The sequence below is a fragment of the Erinaceus europaeus genome, chromosome 20 (assembly GCF_950295315.1).
Source record: "Erinaceus europaeus chromosome 20, mEriEur2.1, whole genome shotgun sequence".
NCBI lineage: Eukaryota > Metazoa > Chordata > Mammalia > Eulipotyphla > Erinaceidae > Erinaceus > Erinaceus europaeus.
In genome coordinates this window covers 5,109,614-5,129,994 of record NC_080181.1, presented here as the reverse complement: position 1 = coordinate 5,129,994, position 20,381 = coordinate 5,109,614, and the positions used below count along the sequence as shown (strand labels likewise).

The following is a 20,381-nucleotide window of genomic DNA, read 5'->3' as shown; positions in this document are numbered from 1 at the left end:
GCTTTCCCGTCTGTGAAGCTACTCCCCTACATGAGGGGAGACGGAGGCTTGAACCAGGATCCTTATGCCCATCCTTGCTCTTTGCTCCACGTGCACTTAACCTGCTGCACTACCACCCGACTCCCTGTATTGGGTTTTTATGAATTATCTTGCAATGAACATATTTATACATTTTGCCGGTGTGGAACTAACAGAGAAAATAATATTTACCACTTTAAGATTCTTGATGAATTTTGTCAGATTTTGGTCAAGTGACAAATGTCCTGACACTGCTGGATATAGGATGTGTGTGGGAGGGAGAATGACTGGTAGGGTAGGTTGGGCAAAATCTTGACGGAGTTGACTGGCAAGTTGAATGGTACCATTCAAATTCACTTTGTTTTACTGAAGAGCTAAGACTGGAATGGAAATTAATTGAAATCTTAAACCCTTTTCCAATGCAATGCAGGAATGATATGGGCTGAATGCAAAGAAATCTGGACTCAAGGACCTAAGGAATACTTGTTTGAGTTGTGGAATATGCTTGATTTTGGTATGTTGGCAATCTTTGCAGCATCGTTCATTGCAAGATTCATGGCATTCTGGCATGCTTCCAAAGCCCAGAGCATCATTGATGCAAATGATACTTTAAAGGACTTGACCAAAGTCACCTTGGGAGACAATGTGAAATATTACAATTTGGGTGAGTTCACTGTATTGTCAATATAAGTTAATTCTAATGCAGAATCTTCCTGTAAAAGTAAAGGTTAGTAGGGAGTCGGGCTGTAGCGCAGCGGGTTAAGCGCAGGTGGCGCAAAGCACAAGGACCGGCATAAGGATCCCGGTTCGAACCCCGGCTCCCCACCTGCAGGGGAGTCGCTTCACAGGCGGTGAAGCAGGTCTGCAGGTGTCTATCTTTCTCTCCTCCTCTCTGTCTTCCCCTCCTCTCCATTTCTCTCTGTCCTATCCAACAACGACAACAACAATAATAACTACAACAATAAAACAAGGGCAACAAAAGGGAATAAATAAATAAAATAAATATAAAAAAAAGAGTAAAGGTTAGTAGTAGTTCAATTGCTACTTAAATATCATGAAAGTTCAGTGAATTTGTAGCTTCTTCAGAATGCCTGTATTTGAACAATATTTCTGCTTCTTCTTTTGACTTTTCTGTTTCCTGGAAACTTCTCTAAGTCACAAGAGTCAGTGGATTTTATCTCTGGGATCAACTGGATAAGTACCAAATTCCATTAAAACTGCCTGTCTTGTGTCTTGGATTAATCTTTTCCTTATGCCTATTAAAAATAGTCCACATTTAAGTGTTGTTTCCATTTAAGACATAAAAACTATCTGAAAGCATGGGAACCATTGAGGAATATCTTTGCTCCTCAGAAGGTCCTCCAGTAAATAGTACCCACTGTTTTCAACACGGGTTTTGAATTGGATGCGAAATAAAACAGGAAACTAATATGGAGTAAAGTTCAGAGAGGCTGACACAGTTCTCAGCCCATCAGCTAATGGTTCAACAAAAGAGAACCTAGGATTCAGCAGACACAGCCTTCCACTCTAGACAACAATCGATGGGATAGTCTACCCCCCAAAAGTGTGGCAGCCAGTGCCTGGTCAGGTGGGAGCTCCCCATGAAAGACCAGAGGAGAATTTGCGAGACAGAGAGGGGAGTGCTGAGCCCAGGATGCCTATATCTTTTCCTCTCAAGCAATCAGACAAATCATCCCACCTCCCCACAAAGCAACCAAGGGGTAGAAATAGATTCAGTCTTTTGCTTAGGGAAAAAATCTCTCTGTAAAAAGTTGAAGTGGAGAAAACAGATTCCCCTTAACCTTCTGATAAGAAATCAGTTAACATTCAGTTGAGATGTCTGTGGGCTTACTGATTATCTCATATGTGGCTTGATTTTTGATTAGCCATTTTTAGTGTTTAATGTCTAATTTTTGAAAATTTCAATATAAAGAATTCAAAAAGTTACATCACATGTGCATAACATTTATATTCAAAGCACTATAGGAAGGAAAACAGGAGTGGGGAGGCGCATTGGGTAGAGCACACGTATTATCATGTGCCGGGACCCAGATTCAAGCCCCCAGTCCCTATTTGCAGGTGGGAAGCTTCATGAGTGGTGAAGCAGTGCTGCAGCTGTCTTTCTCTCTCCATCTCTCTATCCTATTAATTAAGGGGGGGGTGGAAAAAGGAGGAAAAAATGGCCAGCAGGACCCATGAATTTGTCATGCAGGCACTGAACCCCAGCAATAACACTCGTGGCAAGCAATTAAAAACATAAAATGGAAAGGGCCATGTCATGGGACACATTTACATATTACCATGTGCAAGGACCCTGGTTCAAGCCCCCACTCCCCACCTGCAAGGGGGACACGTCATGAGTGGTGAAGCAGGTCTGCAGATGTCTATCTTTCCCTCTATATATCTCCCCTTCCTCTCTCAATTTCTTTCTGTCCTATCCTATAAAATAGAAAGAAAAATAAAAAAGGAAAAATGGCCGCTGGGATTGGTGGATTCATAGTGCCTGCACTGAGACCCAGTGACAACCCTGGTGGCAATTAAAAGGAAACAGTTTTCATTAGTTTCTTGTATCCTTTCTTAATTGTGCTTCTCAAAAAGTAGTTATTCACTTATAATAATAATTTTCCTCTTTGTTGTACATTCTTTCCTATTATTCTTCATAATGGTTTCTTAATTGAGTTTTTGTTGATATTATACAATAATACCGGAAAAATCCATAAATGTACAATTTCTGTTTCACAATGAAAATAGACTTGTCTGAATGGCCAATACACATTACTTTAGTAAGTTAAAACATCTGAATGTATTCTAGAAGCCCCAAATTATATTATAGTGCATTTATAGTTTAAGATTAAATAATGCATGCTACCACTTATTAAGGACCTACTGTCTTATTATAGTTTAAAACTGAATAATAAATACTATCATTTATTTAGAGATAGCGCTTTTTAAACATGGACATGCTGAGCTCATATAGTATATCTGAGAGAGAAGTGTTATCTATTTTTTTTATTATTTTATTTTTAAAGATAGGAAAATAAAGCTAAGAAAAGTTACATAATTTATATGAGTTCTTCCAGTGGTGTGTGTGTGTGTGTGTGTGTGTGTGTGTGTGTGTGTATACACGCACATGGTATACATGTGAATAGATACACACACACACATATATGTGCACTTACACATACACATAGATGAATCTGTAGTTTGAACTCTTACCCAATATGCTATACTCTAATGGAAAATTACCAGCAAACCAATAGAGTCATTTTCTTAATAAATTCAGGAGCTCAAATACATCTGAGACTGAAAAAAAGCCTCTTAAGACAAGAAACTTTCATTAAGAACTGAACTGCTAATATTATATCTATTTCTCAGAAAAGAAACCACCTGTAGACAGAAAGAAACTTATCATAACTCCTGTCTTTCCTTTTTCCTAGCCAGGATAAAGTGGGACCCCTCTGATCCTCAAATTATATCTGAAGGCCTTTATGCAATTGCTGTAGTTTTAAGTTTCTCCAGAATAGCTTATATTTTACCAGCAAATGAAAGTTTTGGGCCTCTGCAGATATCACTTGGAAGAACAGTAAAAGATATCTTCAAATTTATGGTGATATTCATTATGGTGTTTGTGGCCTTTATGATTGGAATGTTCAACCTCTACTCCTACTACATTGGTGCAAAAGAAAACGAAGCCTTCACAACGTATGTGATCTCAGATATTTGGAATGGTTGGAATTGCAGATTAAATAAATGTTACCTCAATTGTACTCATATATGTCTATGAGATACTATTTTAGGAAAGAATTTATCTTCAGTTCCTCATTAGCAAAATTAAAGGATTTTTAAATTAGTTAGAATGGGGGTGGAAGATGGTTAGCCTGTGGAATCCGTGAGCCTGGCACTGCTTGGGAGGGAGTACTGGGGCACCAGGGGAGGCTCTGATGTCTCTTCCTCTCTGTGTGTCTGTCTCTTTACAATAAAAAAGAATGAGGAGATTGACCTCAACTTGGTGAAATTAGGCATGCCGAGGTCTGAGCGCCACAACATAAAATAAATGAATAAAAATAAAATAAGTTGGGATAACTTGAAAATATTGTAGCAAGTAGTGTTTCTAGAGTCAGGTATTACAATAGATTCTCCACGTGCATGGTTTTATTATTTCTACTTCATAAAAGTGGAAACTGAAGTCCATAAAAGTGAACTTGTTAAGCACTGTACATTTGCTAGTATATAGGAAAGTCAGGGTGTATGGACACCTGTCCACTGCCCCTGGCATGCATACTCTTAGCTGCTGCGTTCCTGGGTTCCCCAGAGACTCTAAGTTCTGGCTATGATAAGAGATGTTTACCTAATTCAGTTGATTGAATCTTATTGGGATGATCCAATTTATCAGTAGTGACAAGAGTTCTGATGTTTGTTACAAAAGAGTTACATTTGCCTTAGACAAAGTCTGTGTGGAACAGATTATTCAAATGTTAGAGGTCTTCAGTGTCATAGTGAAAAGTATCCATGACCTATTTTTACCCACGTTCCTGTAAAGTGAAGCTTATAAGGAGAAATGAAATCACTCTGTTAAGAGAGTGGCTTCACTTTGATCAGTAATTATGCCTAAAGGATCTAAATTCCTATCTAAGTCATATGAGTGACTGATTTTGGTAACACTGGCTGTTTTAAATTGTTATATTTTTCTTGACACATACTATTATATGGTTCTAGAATATGAGTGAGAGCATAGTTAGCAGAAGCTGATTTTTTTAAACAAATTGTTTTATTTTATTAAGTAATATATTTAATAGTCCATTACCAAAGCTATGGATTATTCAAATGCTAGTGTTTGTGGTTATGAAGTTATACAATTTACTTAATGCAAATTATGTTCGTTATTGGCTAATTTGTCCCATATACGTGATATTAGATCATCACTGCACCAATCCTGGAAATAAAAAGATATTGTACCTATTTTGCAAAAAATTGAGATTCAGAAAAGTAAAGAATTTTCTCCTGAATACCAGGGAGTGATTCATCAGGTCCTAAATCATCTCAGTTTTGCTATGTTGCTGCTGACATTCATTTATTGTCCCCTTTCTGTTTTCTCTCAGAGTTGAAGAAAGCTTTAAGACATTGTTCTGGGCTATATTTGGACTTTCTGAAGTGAAGTCAGTGGTCATCAAAAATAATCACAAGTTCATTGAAAACATTGGTTATGTTCTTTATGGAGTTTATAATGTTACAATGGTCATTGTTCTGCTAAACATGCTAATTGCAATGATCAACAGTTCATTCCAGGAAATTGAGGTATAGTCTCTATGCATTTGAGAGATGTAGTCTTATTATTGGGGGAAAAGATTTAGAAAGACTATGTAGTATGAATTTATATTTTGTTAAGCTACTGCTTATGAATACTGCCATTCTTAAATCTTTTTTTTTTTTAGTGATGTTCAGAATAGACCCTCCAATTTAGAGTGATAGTGTAAATGTTCACTCTAGAAGTTTGGTCTCCTTCCCAAATTAATGATGATTGAAGTGTTACAAAATAAGGATGGATAATTTTCATAGGGTTTCTCAGAATGTAGGAAATACACATTTATTTGTCCTTGTATTTATAAATGCATGCAGGGTCTCTAGTGTCTTGTCCTGTTAGCCTGATATAATTTTAGACAGATTTAGGAGAGAGTGTTTGAGGAGAACTTATTTTGAAGCAATCTTGGAGTGACTCTGGGTTTTGAGCCTCACAGTGTTTGCAGGTTTCTTGACCCCCATCTTGCCTCAGAGTGGTAGAAGCAATTCTGTTCATTTACTTCCTGGCTGAACTGTTGTGTCTCTGTCTAGGATGATGCTGATGTGGAATGGAAATTTGCAAGGGCCAAGCTTTGGTTTTCTTATTTTGAGGAAGGAAGAACTCTTCCTGTTCCCTTTAACCTGGTGCCAAGTCCAAAGTCCCTGTTCTATCTCTTACTGAGGCTCAAAAAGTGGGTTTCTGAGCTGTTCCAAGGTCATAAAAAGGGACTCCAGGAGGATGCTGAGATGAACAAGGTAATCATCCTGGCTTGATATTATTGTAAACACTATGTCTGTTATCCCCACTGCTCCATACCCCTTTCAAAACAAGGCCCTGCCTGTCCATCTCCATGGCCCTCTGATTATCAGGAATGTTTATGTAGTAAACAGTGAATGTTTACTACTTAAACCATGTAAGAAAGATTCATGAGGTATACCTTATGAAATGAGATCATGGGCCCCTTAATCTGCAGTGAATACTAAACAGGAAGGCAAGTGTGGGTCCCGTCTTCACCCTTGTGGTTCACTTTACCTTCAGTTAGGTAAAGCTGCATAAGTAGCTGGTCTGTAGGGGAATCAGACTGACACTTAAATCATTTCAGCACAAAAGTTCAGGAATCAGTCGCTTGCATGCAATATGAAAGGCTCGACTTGCACGTAAATAGTTTAAGAAAGACGGAGACACTTGCACAGGAAGGTTGCAAACTTGAAAGTTATGATTTCTTTTACCACCATCACCGCTTCAACAAAAGCTACAACATACACAGCAAAGTGAGCATAGAATCTCAGATAAACTAACAACAAAAGAAAAAAAAAAAGCCCAGAATCCAAGCCCAAAAAAACAGAGACTCTCACATCAAAGGTGAAAATCTACTGGCTACTTGGCTTCCCAACACAGTCACATTCCAGCTGCTGCAGCCACCTACCCATCAGAGTTCTCAGCACTGCCGCCAGCAGGACCCAGCTGGATGCATCTGCCTCTGCTGCTGTTGCCTGCCCTGCCTAGAGGAAGGGGCAACAAAGCCTATATTCCCTGTGGCAGTGTAGGCGCTTGAGAGCAGCCAGGGGAAATCTATACCATTGGGCTAAGACAGTACTTCATCAGAGCTCTATGGGCTTCAAAGCAGTGATCACAGCTCCCTGGTACTGGAACAAAAACAGAGACATAGACCAATGGAATAAAATTGGAAGTTCAGAAATGAGGACCACACATTCAGATAACTAATTTTTGACTAGTGGTCCAACATATTAAATGGAAAGAAGAAAAAAATCTTCACAACAAATGGTGCTGGGAAAACCGGGTTTAAATGTGCATTTAATGGGGCCAGGCGGTGGCACACCGGTTAAGTGCACATAGTACTAAGTGCAAGGACCTGCACAAGGATCCAGGTCTGTGCCCCTGCTCCCCACCTGCAGGGGGGACACTTCATAAATGGTGTAGTGTTTATCTTCCCCTCTCCCTCTCTATCTCCTCGTCCTTTCTCATATTCTCTCTCTCTCCTATAAAATAAAATGGAAAAGAAAAAGGAAAACATAGTTACCAGGAACAGTGAATTCATAGCAATAGCCTTGGAGGCAAAATAAATAAATAAATAAATAAAATGTATTTCTTTATTTACCAGAGTATTGCTCAGCTCTGATGTTTTGATCATGCAGAGATTTGAACATGGGACTTTGGAGCCTCAGGCATGAGAGTTTCTTTGCATAACCATTATGCTGTCTGCCCCCAATAAACATAAATAAATTAGTGTGCATTTAACAACATGTCACCATATATAAAAGTCAACTCCAAATGGGTCAAAAACTTGGGTGTTCAACCAGAAATTATGAAATATATAGAAGAAAACACTGAAAGAACACTCTGCTATGTTTGCTTCAGAAGTGCCTTTCAAAATCAAGTCCAACAGCAAGGAATGCAAAATTAACCAGTGGGACAACATCAAACTATAAAGCTTCTGCACAGTCACTGGAAATATCACTGAAACAGAAAGACACCCTAGTGAGTGGAAGATCTTTACATGCCACGTGCCAGACAAAGAACTAGTAAACAAAATAATATAAAGACCTCACAAGACTCAGCAGCAAGAATAACAAAATGACCTCATTAATATACTGAGGAAATATTAGCTGATGATTTCCCACAACTTCAAGAAGAAACTAGACCTCCAGATTCAGAAAGCTCGAAGACCTCCAAGAAAAATGGAGTGGGAGCTAGCTGATAAATCTGAGGAAGGAGGGTCAAAGGTGATTGAGATGAGTATAGTTAGATATTCCCCCTTTGAGGAGGATAGTTACTATTCTTTCAAATGCAGGAAAGGGAGGCTCTGGGTAAAAAAACTGCAATGTGTTCGGTTTTAATTCTGTGCAGAAAGAAAACTGTCACAGGAGCTGCCCAGCACAGTGGTGTGCTGTCACAGGAAGTAGCCTAATTCCCATCACTCAAGTAATCAATCACTGTTGGGTGACAAACGTTAGGACTTCATAGAAAGTCTTTCTACATTGTGTAAGCAATTGAATCAAATGGTTTATAAGGTTTCCTTGCAGTTGTAAGCCACTCACTGAACAAATGGGAAATGTTCTAACCTCTGCTCCACTTGCCACTAGCTACTGGGATTCTCGAGTAGTGACCCCCCCAACTGCTGTTCCTTTAGCTGTAATGTGGAAATAAAAATGATATCTTCATCATGATAGTCAAATCAGGCAGATATGTAAAAGTGCTTTAAGAATTCCTCAGGGGCCAGATGGTAGCGCAGCAGGTTAAGCGCACGTGGCATAAAGTGCAAGAACTGGCTTAAAGATCCTGGTTCGAGCCCCTGGCTCCCCACCTGCTGGGGGGTCACTTTGCAAACAGTGAAACAGGTCTGCAGGTGTTTATCTTTCTCTCCCCCTTTGTCTTCCCCTCCTCTGTTTCTCTCTGTCCTGTCCAACGCCAACAACAGCAATAACAGCAACAATACAATAATGACAACAAAATGGGAAAAAATAGCCTCCAGGAGCAGTGGATTCATGGTGCAGGCACTGAGCCCCAGTGATAACCCTGGAAGCAAAAACAAAACCAAAAAAAAAAAAAAAAACCTCCGTCTTTAGATAGAGCTGTCACTTTGATCATTTTGTATAGGAAATCTTCCAGATGTACAGTTTACAGAACTCAGTGTGTAGAGGGGATGACATTTCCCTCCTATTTCATGTCACTAAGCATATCGTATATGCAGATAATCAGAACACAGAATCAGGAGGGAAAGTCTATGCATTTAGAGAAGAGCTCAGTAAGACTTTGTCTGCCTCACTTAAAAGTTGCTAGAGAAATGAGACCAGGTGACTTTTACAACACTGGATAAAGAAAAAGTAAAATTCATTTCTATAACCCCAGATGTACAATTAGCAACTGCACTTATCTTGCTATCTATCTTTAAAAGAGAAATGAAGAAAAGAAATTTGAAATTCTGGGAAGTCATGAAGACTTATCAAGATTATCCTTGGACAAAAAGCAGGTAAGACCATATTTGAAACTGTGAAGTGATGGATGTGGTCAGTCTTATCAGAAAAAAAAAAAGTGAATTTTCAGAAGCAATTGCAAGAAGCAGGCAGTAGGCAGATTAAAGATTTTTAACATATTTGACAATGTTCAAAGAATCTGTTATTGAGAGGTAAGCCTGCATTGAAGCAGCCTGTTTTTAAGAGAGACATCCAGCATAGTTTTGGTTATTAATGTGTTATGAAATAGAGGAAAGGTGAGGTAGAAAAAGCAACATTACAGTAATGGAGGAATCCTTGGGGCTTGTTGGAGATGGGATTAACATAACCAGTAAAAAGGGAGAATTCACATGTCTGACAGAGCCTCCTTCTTTGTCAGTCACCAAAAACCTGTTGGAAAGGACACTAGTGTAGTGACTATTGTAGCTGGTATTAGCCATAACAAGCAGTGTGCCCTGGAGGCTCATCTGAGTCCCAGTTTGAAGCAGTAAGTCTGTGATGAGGCAGACATGTGAGTCCTTATAGCATGTACATTCTCAGGGTGTGATAAAGCCTTGTCACTCAGGGAAAGAATAAGCCAACTAATTAGAAGAGCAATGTATCAGGTAGACTTGCATTTAGTTAACATAATAAAAACCAAGTCACAGTCATTCAGCATGACAGTGGTCTCCCCTTCATTGATTTAACTGTCCATTCAGGCAGTAGGAGATTGTTGTAAGGAATGTGTGTTGGGGATTCTTCTGGAATCTATGTAACAGAAGAAAGTTTCACCTCCAGTCACTATACCTACTTTTAAAAAAATGACCCATGCTCCCAGAGGGATAGAGAATGGGAAAGCTATCGGGGGAGGGGGTGGGATATGGAGATTGGATGGTGGGAATTGTGTGGAGTTGTACCCCTCCTACCCTATGGTTTTGTTAATTTATCCTTTCTTAAATAAAAAAGAAATTTAAAATTTTTTTATTAATTTATTATTGGAGAGAGGCAGGGAGAAATTGAGGAGGGGAGGGGGAAATAGAGAAGAAGAGAGACAGAGAGACACCTGCAGCCCTGCTTCACCACTCATGAAGCTTTCCCCCTGAAGGTGAGGACCAGGAGCTTGAACCTGTGTCCTTAATCACTGTAGTGTGTGCACTTAACCAGGTGCGCTACCACCTGGCCCCTCTACACCTACTTTTCAAGCATGAAAAAATAAGAGCAAAAGAAAAGAAAAGCTACAAGTTACAGATATGCCTCCCAAGTTACCTCATTAAACACTGACAGTTGATGGGTCAGAACTATATTACAGTCCCTCCCCTTCCCCACCCCACTCTTGGAATACAAATGCCATGGGCTAGGGCTAGTCTCTTTCGTTTTTTAGGCTGAGTATGTTACTGCCCACAACAAAATAGCAATATTCTCTTAAGAGTTCGATACATTATTAATAGAGTAAATATTAAGAAAGTGGAGGGCTCACCTCATCTCTGCCCCTTTAGCAATTCAGTTAATTTCTTTGGATCTCAATAACCTCATCAAAAAGCCACCAATGGTCAAATGAAACACCGATCACAAGACTTACTTTTGGAAACAGTAAATCTGGTGCTTTGTAAATTACAGACACTAATACAAATGTCAAGTAATTATTATAGAGAAGGATCCTTGTTTATAAATAACCTGATACATTTCCAAAATAGGTCAGTGTAAGCTGAATTTTATACTTGCCCTATAAGAAAATGACTGCTAAAAGTGTGGCAAATTCATTATTAGTAATAAATTCATAAGCAAATGGTAGAGATTTCAAGTAGAATCAAAATGCCTTCTTTTTAACATTAGAATAGAAGCTACAGTGTCTCTCAAAATCAGTTTTAAAAGACTTAACTTGAGAATGAGAGAGCAGAACTCAGGACTCACACACAGCAACCCCCGGTGGCCTCAAATGAAGTAATTTTCTTAGTTCTTCAAAAATGCAGACAGATGGAATTTGTTTTATTTTAAATCTGAGAAATACATTCTCTGTGTTTTATTTTTTATTTATTTATTTATTTTTTATTTTTTTATTTTTTATTTAAGAAAGGATTAATTAACAAAACCATAGGGTAAGAGGGGTACAATTCCACACAATTCCCACCACCCAATCTCCATATCCCACCCCCTCCCCTGATAGCTTTCCCATTCTCTATCCCTCTGGGAGCATGGACCCAGGGTCATTGTGGGTTGCAGAAGGTAGAAGGTCTGGCTTCTGTAATTGCTTCCCCGCTGAACATGGGCGTTGACTGGTCAGTCCATACTCCCAGTCTGCCTCTCTCTTTCCCTAGTAGGGTGGGTCTCTGGGGAGGCGGAGCTCCTAACAAAGTCCCCAAACCTAGATATACACCAGTTTCTGTGAGAGAGAGCATATGTTCACACGTATCCGTAAACTACTGCAAAATATATACCTGAAAGCAGAAGTACACTAGAGTTTGCAGCGAGTACCTCCCTAACACTTCCTCTCCACTATTCCAAGCTTTGGGTCCATGACTGCTCAGCAATTTGTTTGGCTTCGTGTGTTAACTCTCTTTTCTCTGTGTTTTAAACCAGGCCTGAGCACCTCATGCTTTTAAATAGCACATTGTGTTTTATCCCTTATGAAAGCAAAAGCTTTGAGAGCAGCACGCTGTAAACCCAAGTTGTAGAGCATGGCTCTCCATGTACATGTGGGCCCCTAGAGACTCTTGTAAGTGCTAATGGTGGCGGTCCTTGCTCCCCTCAACAAGAGACAGTGTCAGGAGTCCCAGAGTGGGCCAGCTGGCCTCCAGACACTCCTCTTCCCTCTCTCTGCTTCACAGGTGAACTAGATGAATAGTCCAGAGGCGTTTGCTGCCTCCCTTGCTCGCACTCTCCTTAGCTTTGATAGACATAATTGAATTCATTGCATACCCCTGTCTTGGCATTTAAAGATTCTTGGGGAACCAAATCAATACTAGTACATACTTCATTTTTCCTTTGCCATAGAAGCTGGTGACCAACAAAAATTGCAGCACATTTTCTACTGCTTGGTTTTATCTGATACATTAAGTATACAAATGGGGAAAAAAAACCTCTTTAAAGCAACTGGTTATATTTCCAATCACTTGTCTATTGTTATTGAGATGTAGTCCTATTGGAATATGTGTGTCTCTGGTTTGTATTTTAGGAAGAACTCTCATGACTCCTTTCCTTATCCCACTCACATGGCCTCTGATCATGCTTTTTCATAAAAACTATGTCTAAGGAAACTATGTCTGCTGGTGGCTCACCCAGGAGAACATGCATATTCCTATGTACAAGGACTTGGGTTTAGAGCTCTGGGCTGCCACATGGGAGTGCTTTTGTGTGAGGGTGGGTGGGGCGGGGACTTCATGAGCTATGGAACAGTGCTGCAGTGCCTGTCCGAGCTGTCTCTTTTACCTCTCTATCTCTCTTGCCTCTCATCCTCTACCTAAGGAAAATACACAAAGACAAATTGTCCACTTAGCTTGGAGGAGTACTGCAGGCACTGAGCCCCAGTGATAAGCCTGGTGGCAGAAAAAAAAAAAGTGTCTAGAATGACAGTTTCACTAGAATGTCTCTCTGCCTCCTTGAAGGCTAAAATGCTGCTCCAGGTACACCAGGGCTATCAGTAGGATAAGCAATATCAAAATACTTTGAGAAACAAAGAAGAGTTCCTTATTCTCTTTGATTGGGTCCTCCAGCTGCGAAGGACCCCTGGATTTGGTGGCTGCTAACAGTAGCTCTTTTAACTTTTCCAGTCTAGAAGAAAGCAAACATTTAGATGCTTTCTGCCATACTGTGTTACAGGTGTGAACCTGAAATGACAGAAATAACCTCTTCGGCGGCTGCTTTGCTCAGTTCTAGAATGGATCTCTACCAAGTTTTCGGTTTTAGAAGAACACTCAGAATAAGCATTTAGGATTTTAAAAAAAATGTTTCAATTATCTTTATTTGTTTGATAGAGATCATCCAAAATTGAGAGGGAAGGGGGAGATAGACAGAGAGGCACCTGTAGCACTGCTTCACCACTTGTGAAGCTTTCCCTCTGCAGGTGGGGACCGGGGGCCTGAACCTGGGTCCTTGTGCATTGTAACAGGTGCGCTCAATCAGGTGCACCACCACTCGGCCACAGCATTTAGGATTTTTATTCCCTAGTCAGCAGGACAGTGTGGAACGTGGATGTGTTATTTTACTATCTTCAGTCTGTTCCACATCAGATAAGATGGGGAGATTTTCTTAAGATCAGCTCCATATCCTTTAATTTGATCAGAAGCTGTCCTTTTAGCCATCTGATACGACAGTCATGGCTCCAATTTGTCACTATCACTGGGGTCACTTCTCTGGGGGGTTTTGTGCAGATTCACAACACTCTTCAGATCTATTTCAGTTAAGATCTTTGGCAGTGGGGCCTGGAAATTTATATTTTAGTAAGGATTCAGTTATCAAAGTATGCCTCCCCATGGACTCGGTTGAAACTAGTGATTGATGGGATTGACTTAAAACTACATAGACATTTATGCTTCTGCACAATAATAAATTACCCACGTTCATAAGACACTATATGCCACACTACAAATTCTATACACCGTGTGTTTTTAATGCTTTAGGAGGCATCTTTACTTTCCTTATGTTATATGAGGAATTCAAGGATAGGATAATAGAGGGGAAGTGTTTTGCCCAAGGACTCATTTCAAGTGACAGTACTGGAATGGAAATATACACCTGACAGCAAAATGAAATTTTACAAATACTGAATACTATACCACCTGCTTCATGCCATACCTGCAACCCTTGCTTTAGCCGTTCTAGTGTATTACATTGTTCCTAGCTTCAGGTCACATGCTAGTTGAGACAGGAAACTTCTAGAACTATCGTTGCTCTGCCCAACAAAATCATAAATTTCAAAGACTATTGTTACTGTTGCCACCAGGGCTTCGATGCTCTGTGCCAACTTTTTTTTTTTCAGACAGAGACAGACAGAACGAGAAAATGTCACTACATCACAGAAGCTTCTTTCCTCAGTGCTGTGGTGGCCAGGCTCAAACCTAGGTTGTGCACATAACAAAGCAGGTACCCTCTCAAATGAGCTGCCTTATCATCCTCACACATGAATAACAAACAAGCTGCATTATGTCGCTCACTCTAACTCTATAACAAAGCTGCAAGATGAGAAATGCCAATAAACTACCAAAATTTGGGAAGGTAACCCAAAAAGAATGCAGGAAATGAGACCAAGGTATATAAAAAAGGAATAGGCAGTGGTTCAGTCGAGTCACAGAGTTACATTTACCTTTTTTTTTTTCTTTAATTTTAAACAGATTTACTTCAGTTCAAAGACCACACTAGTCCATATTGCCAGTCCTTAGTAGAGCTAAAAGCTGGTCTTGGGTGGGTTAGTAAATATATTTACAATGCAATGATTTTTTTTAAATTTTGTCTTTTCACCAGGAACTTACCTAGTCCTTCTCGAGTCTGTGATACCCCAAAACAAACCGCTTTCCACAGCTATCTATTTTATATAGGTCAAGAGATCTATAGATATCCAAATCCTTAAGTCTTAATCATTATTGCAAATTCAATTTTCTTGTATGTACAAAGAGTGTGACATAACTTGCTAGTCTATTTTAGTAGCTGTACATGGAAACAATTATATATTAGATGTTTCTGCCACCAAGTGGTAACAATGCTTCTTTACACAAATTACTAAGTTTCAAAAAACAAAACAAAACACAAAAACTCTCCATGTGAGTTTATAACTATTTAGTCATATATTAATTAGTCATTTAATTTTTCTTTTATTACCACTCCCAGCAGCCATGTTTTCCATTTATTTTCTTTCCTTCTTTCCTCCTTTTCTTCTTTCCTTCCTTCCTTCTCCTTTCCTCCCTCCCCCCACTCTCTCCCTTCCATCCATCTATCCCTCCCTCCCTCCCTCCCTCCCTTCCTTCTCCTTTCCTCCCTCCCCCACGCTCTCCCTTCCTTTCTTCTCTTTTCCTCCCTCCCTCCCTCCCTTCCTTCCTTTCTACTTTATAGAAATAGGACACAGGACAGAAAGAAATTGAGAGGGGAGGGGGTAATAGTGAGGGAAAGAGGGAGAGAGACCTACAGACCTGATTCACCACTATCCAAGCGTCCCCCATAGATGGGGACTTGAACCCAGGACCTTGTGCATGGTGTATATGTCCTTAGCAGGTGCATCACCACCGGCCCCCTAGTTAACTGAATTTTAACTTAATGTATTTTAATGATAACTTGAAATCCAGAAGCAATTGTATTATAAATTAGTTAATTATATTATTTAAAAATGTTATGATTACAGTTGTTGAAGTGTGCATTCATTTACCAGATTTATTCATAAATCAGCAGGAGTTGAAGGATTAGAGAAGTAAACTAGAGAACTACCTTAATTCTCAGAAGATATTATATAAGATTCGATATCTTGTCTCAAGTTCCACAACTAACTTATGACAGCAGACTTCAGTTTTCATGTTTTTTTTCTTCATTGTTTTACTGGGAAGTAGTGATTTATAAGACAGTTGTTGTCACATGGGTACAATTTCTCACCCTTTATCCTGTCCAACATTCTCTTTTGACAATCTAAGTCACCTCTTTTCAGTTAATCTGGTTGACTGTTTTAACTCAGCACATGGCCATAAAAAGCACCACAACACTGGGATTGAGTCAAGAATGGTAACTGATTCTTGTTGAGGTTCACTGATAACAACTTAGATATCAATGGAAAATATTAAGTAGCGGCTCTCCTCTAGAAAGCAGGTGTATGTCCGAGCACACAAAGCTGGAACTGCTCTGTTTTGCTCAGGTTCTCCTACCTATAGCTTCATAGAAATAACTTCTCATTCAAGAAGCACCTTAGATAGTTTTAAATCTCCCTCATAGCACATTCATATGTATATTAGCTCTCTTTCCTACAGATTATTTGAGTTTTTAAATGTATTTGTTTTGGATAGAGACACAGAGAAACTGACAGGGAAGGGGGAGATAAAAGAGAAGAGAGAGAGACTCCTGCAGCACTCCTTCACCTATTATGAAGCTTCCCTCTGCAGGTTGAGACTGGGGGCTTGAAACTGTGGATACTTTGCACTCGACTAGTGAACCATGACCTGGCTTTATTTCCTTTTGTGTCGTTGCTATTGTTACTACCCTGTTCAGGTAAATATATTGTTGAGAAGCGCTATTTACAATTCCTAAAGTTCAAAGTGTTTACTTTGTGCTTTTCTGGCATCTAAATTCTGCCCCACAACAAAGTCTTACCCCGATTTTTCTGCAAGTGCTTCACTAGTTCGTCATGGTGTGATTCGTTGTAGTTGTTCAGACTGGCCTGTGGCTCCTTCTTCAAGGACGGCAGAGATCACCTGTGGGAAAGTCAAAGCACAATCTCACCACAATGTGAGGTAACAAGGTCTAAGGCACTCAGACAACTTTGAATAGCCAGGAGAGACAAAAACCTACTTACAATGGCAAAGATTTGTCTACAAAGACAAATTCAAAGAGTAAGAAGAAAACCAAGCTAAAATGGCACTATATGTAGGTTATATATGTATTTGACAATTAATATATGCAACTAAATAATCTCAAATTATTTAAAAGACAAATAAAAATAAAATTCTAATGATTATTATTTTTTTAATTACAGCTTGGGCAGAGCAAACAATCAAGTATAAGAAGCTCAGAGGATTTCCAACTAAATAGTTTTAATAATCCTCCAAGACAGTACCAGGTAAATATTTAACTTAAAAAAAAAACCACAATAACACAAGAGGCCAGGCACACCTGGTTAAGCGCTCACATTTTCATTGTGCAGGACCCAGGTTCAAGCCCCTGGTCCCCATCTGCAGGGGGTAAGCTTCACAAGTGGTGAAGCAGGGCTGGATGTGTCTCTTTGTCTCTCTACCTCTCCCTCTCCTCTTATTTTCTCAATATCCAATAATAAATGAATAAAAATATTTTAAATGATTTTAAAAAGAAATGGTAGCACCAGTTGGATGTAATATTTAGAATCTCAAACTATATGTCTCTTTAAATGGAGATGAACTATTGAGTTCTAAAGTGCATGCCACATGGTAGTGACTCCATAAATGTTGACTCAGTGAACTTAAGAGAAAATTCACCCCATCAAAAGCAGCTGTTTCTGTATCGCAATCAAATTAGAAAAATCCAAATGGCTGCATTTGTTGGCAAACAGTGGGGAGCTGAGAGCAGGCACACTCATGAATTGCCACGTGCAGTTACGCTGACTCTGGTCCCTGCCTACCTGAGAGCTGGGTCCTGCTCGAATGCTTCCCAAAGAGCAGTGGACAGCAGAAATCAATGTCTTCTCAAGCTTTTTTTTTTTTCCTCAAGAATTAAAATTTGAGACACTATCCTAGGTGATGATAGACTTTTGGGGAAAAATCTGGACCCAATATACATTCTCTGTCTGGAAAATCCTATTAATTACTTGGGAGCCATCTGTTCAAAAGGTGGCAGAGATTGAGAGACTTAACCCAAGTGAGAGATTTTCTATAAACATAAAACATATGTGAATATGTTTTTCTCCTTTCTCTGTCTAGAAAATAATGAAGAGGCTCATTAAAAGATATGTACTAAAAGCCCAGGTAGATAAGGAGAGTGATGAAGTGAACGAAGGTAAGTTGAGTACCAGGACAAGTTGTCCCTTGAGTGAGAGCCAAAGACATGGGGGTTGGGAGGACATGGTGCTGAAGGAGAGCTGGAGGGAGGACCACAGGAAGATGGGCTCCAAGGAGAAGAGAAGCAAGATCTCTACCATCGAATGATGAGGATACTGACTACATGCCCACAGTCAGACCAGATGTTACTTGCTAATGGAACATAAGCAACTATTTATTGCTCGTGTGTGTGTGTGTGTGTGTGGGGGGGGGGGTTGACAAGGAGGCTTGAAGGAGTAAAGTGGTTGGGAAAAATGAGCAGCTGTTGCCCAGACCCCTGGAACATTTGCCATCAACTTAGCTGAGAAAACAGAAAGTGTTCCCTTAGGAAGCTACTTTGAAAGAATCTGAAATACAGATGTATGTGGAATTAGGATGGATTCCAGTTGACCTGAGAGTCACTAGTTTCTCTGTATTTTCATTCATAGTTGATTTCTTATCACTCTTTGTTTTTCAAAGGGGAACTGAAGGAAATTAAGCAGGACATCTCAAGTCTCCGCTATGAACTTCTAGAAGAAAAAACTCAGAACTCTGAAGACCTAGCGGAACTGATTAGAAAACTTGGAGAGAAATTATCAGTGGAGAAAAATCAAGAGGAAAGCAATAGATAATGTAAAGACTTCCTTTAAAAATTCATATTTATTTGTCCAGTTGAAGCCATATTATTTTTCTGACTTATTTTTTTAAAGTGACTGTGTGACTATCCTTTAGAGAAGAAACATTTCAGAGATGAAGTGAGTCATTATACTATCCAGACCCCAATGTTTAAATGGTTGGTGATTAAATCCTATTGTTCTATAGGTTATGATAAAAATGGTGCCCCATTGTTTGGTGCTTCTTTCATAAGCCGCTTTCTTGGTTGGAATTATTGTGGTGATGTATGTGGTGTCTGCCTGGGGACTGTCTCAGCTGACAGGGACGAAGCTCCATTCTGTCACTTCAGTCACCTCGGGACAGCCCCAGGGGCCCCCACTGATATCTTCTGATCATGAGGTCTAGAGGAAAATAGCCTGGTTACTTAGAGAATGCTGTTCAGCAGCTCACCCAGCACCCCTTCAGAAGATGACTGACAGATAATGTCTATGCAAAATGAAACCCTTTCCCCAAAACCTGTCGGATTCATCCCTTTGAAAACACACCAAAATGGTGAAAATGCACTTCCATCACTGAAGTCTAGGAACGTGATTCCACTGTGTGTGGATGCATATCAGCATGTGCCCACATGCACTGAGCGCTTGTCCTGGTTCCTCTGGCAGTCAGCAGAGACACTTTGAAACTCCTTTCTTCCTTCCTTCCTTCCTTCCTTCCTTCCTTCCTTCCTTCCTTCCTTCCTTCCTTCCTTCCTTTCTTTCTGTGCCTCCCGTGGCTGGAGCTCGGTGCTGGCACTACGAATGTGCTGCTTCGGGCGGCCTTTTGTTCTTTTCTTTTTTTTTTTTCTTTTTCCCTTTTCATTCGATAGGACAGAGAGAAATTGAGAGGGGAGGAGAAGATAGAGAGAGGCAGAGAAAGATACACCTGCAGACCTGCTTCACCTCTCATGAAGCATCCTCACTGCAGGTGGGGAGCAAGGGCTCGAACCCAGATCCTTGTGCTATCCTTGTGCATAGTACTATGTATGCTTAACTGCGTGTGCCACCGCCTGGCTCCCTCTTTTTGCTATTTTTAATATGACCAAAACATTCATCACTGACCTGATCAGAATCTGTTATTGGTGAAAGATAAAAATTTGGCCCAATTAGCTGCATGATTTCGTGCTATTTTAGAAGGCCTTCACATGTAAACCCCAAACTTAGTATCAACTGTAAAGGAAAAAATGTGCTGAGGAAACTCACAAACACCTTCTTATTTTCAGTATGTAAAACAGGAATTTGTATTCGTGAACATTCACCAAGCACCAAGAAGGAGAGTGTGGGAGTCGGGCTGTAGCACAGTGGGCTAAGCACAGGTGGTGCAAAGCACAAGGACCGGCATAAGGATCCTTGTTCGAACCCCGGCTCCCCACCTGCAGGGGAGGCGCTTCACAGGCGGTGAAGCAGGTCTGCAGGTGTCTTTCTCTCCCCCTCTCTGTCTTCCCCTCCTCTCTCCATTTCTCTCTGTCCTATCCAACAACGACAACAACAATAATAACTACAACAATAAAACAAGGGCAACAAAAGGAAATAAATAAAATTAAAAAAAAAAAAAAGGACAGTGTGAGGCACTATCTAAAACAACTAAAGGAATGAAGGTTCCTTTGTTCAACTACCCAGACTACCAACACTGACTGAGCATCAGCTGCATGCACTGCTTTAAATTAACAGATTCCCCACCTGCGGGGGGGGGGCATTTTACAAATGGTGAATCACGGCTGCAGATGTCTCTTGTTTCTCTCCCTCTCTGTCTCCCTTCCCCTCTCAATTTCTGTCTCTAACCAGTTTTTTAAAAAGTGTATTGCCA

At 40.0% G+C, this 20,381-nt stretch overlaps 1 protein-coding gene across 4 annotated transcripts in view; it reads left to right on the top strand.

Annotated features, from left to right (window-relative positions):
* The window catches only part of TRPC6 (transient receptor potential cation channel subfamily C member 6), a 75,309-nt gene extending 56,538 nt beyond the window's left edge, over positions 1–18,771 (top strand). The window contains exons 6-15 of one of the 4 annotated variants that reach the window (XM_060179716.1): positions 449–682; positions 3,456–3,720; positions 5,118–5,313; positions 5,848–6,051; positions 9,213–9,287; positions 16,584–16,670; positions 16,913–16,996; positions 17,829–17,904; positions 18,405–18,557; positions 18,635–18,771. In XM_060179716.1, the coding sequence (XP_060035699.1) occupies positions 449–682; positions 3,456–3,720; positions 5,118–5,313; positions 5,848–6,051; positions 9,213–9,287; positions 16,584–16,670; positions 16,913–16,996; positions 17,829–17,904; positions 18,405–18,556 (1,373 nt within the window). In that variant the 3' untranslated portion in view covers position 18,557; positions 18,635–18,771. Of the gene's footprint in view, positions 1–448; positions 683–3,455; positions 3,721–5,117; positions 5,314–5,847; positions 6,052–9,212; positions 9,288–16,583; positions 16,671–16,912; positions 16,997–17,828; positions 17,905–18,404 lie in introns of all 4 variants that reach the window. The other 3 variants (XM_060179719.1, XM_007520721.3, XM_060179718.1) reach the window with 3 other exon arrangements.
* The last annotated feature ends 1,610 nt before the right edge of the window (positions 18,772–20,381 follow it).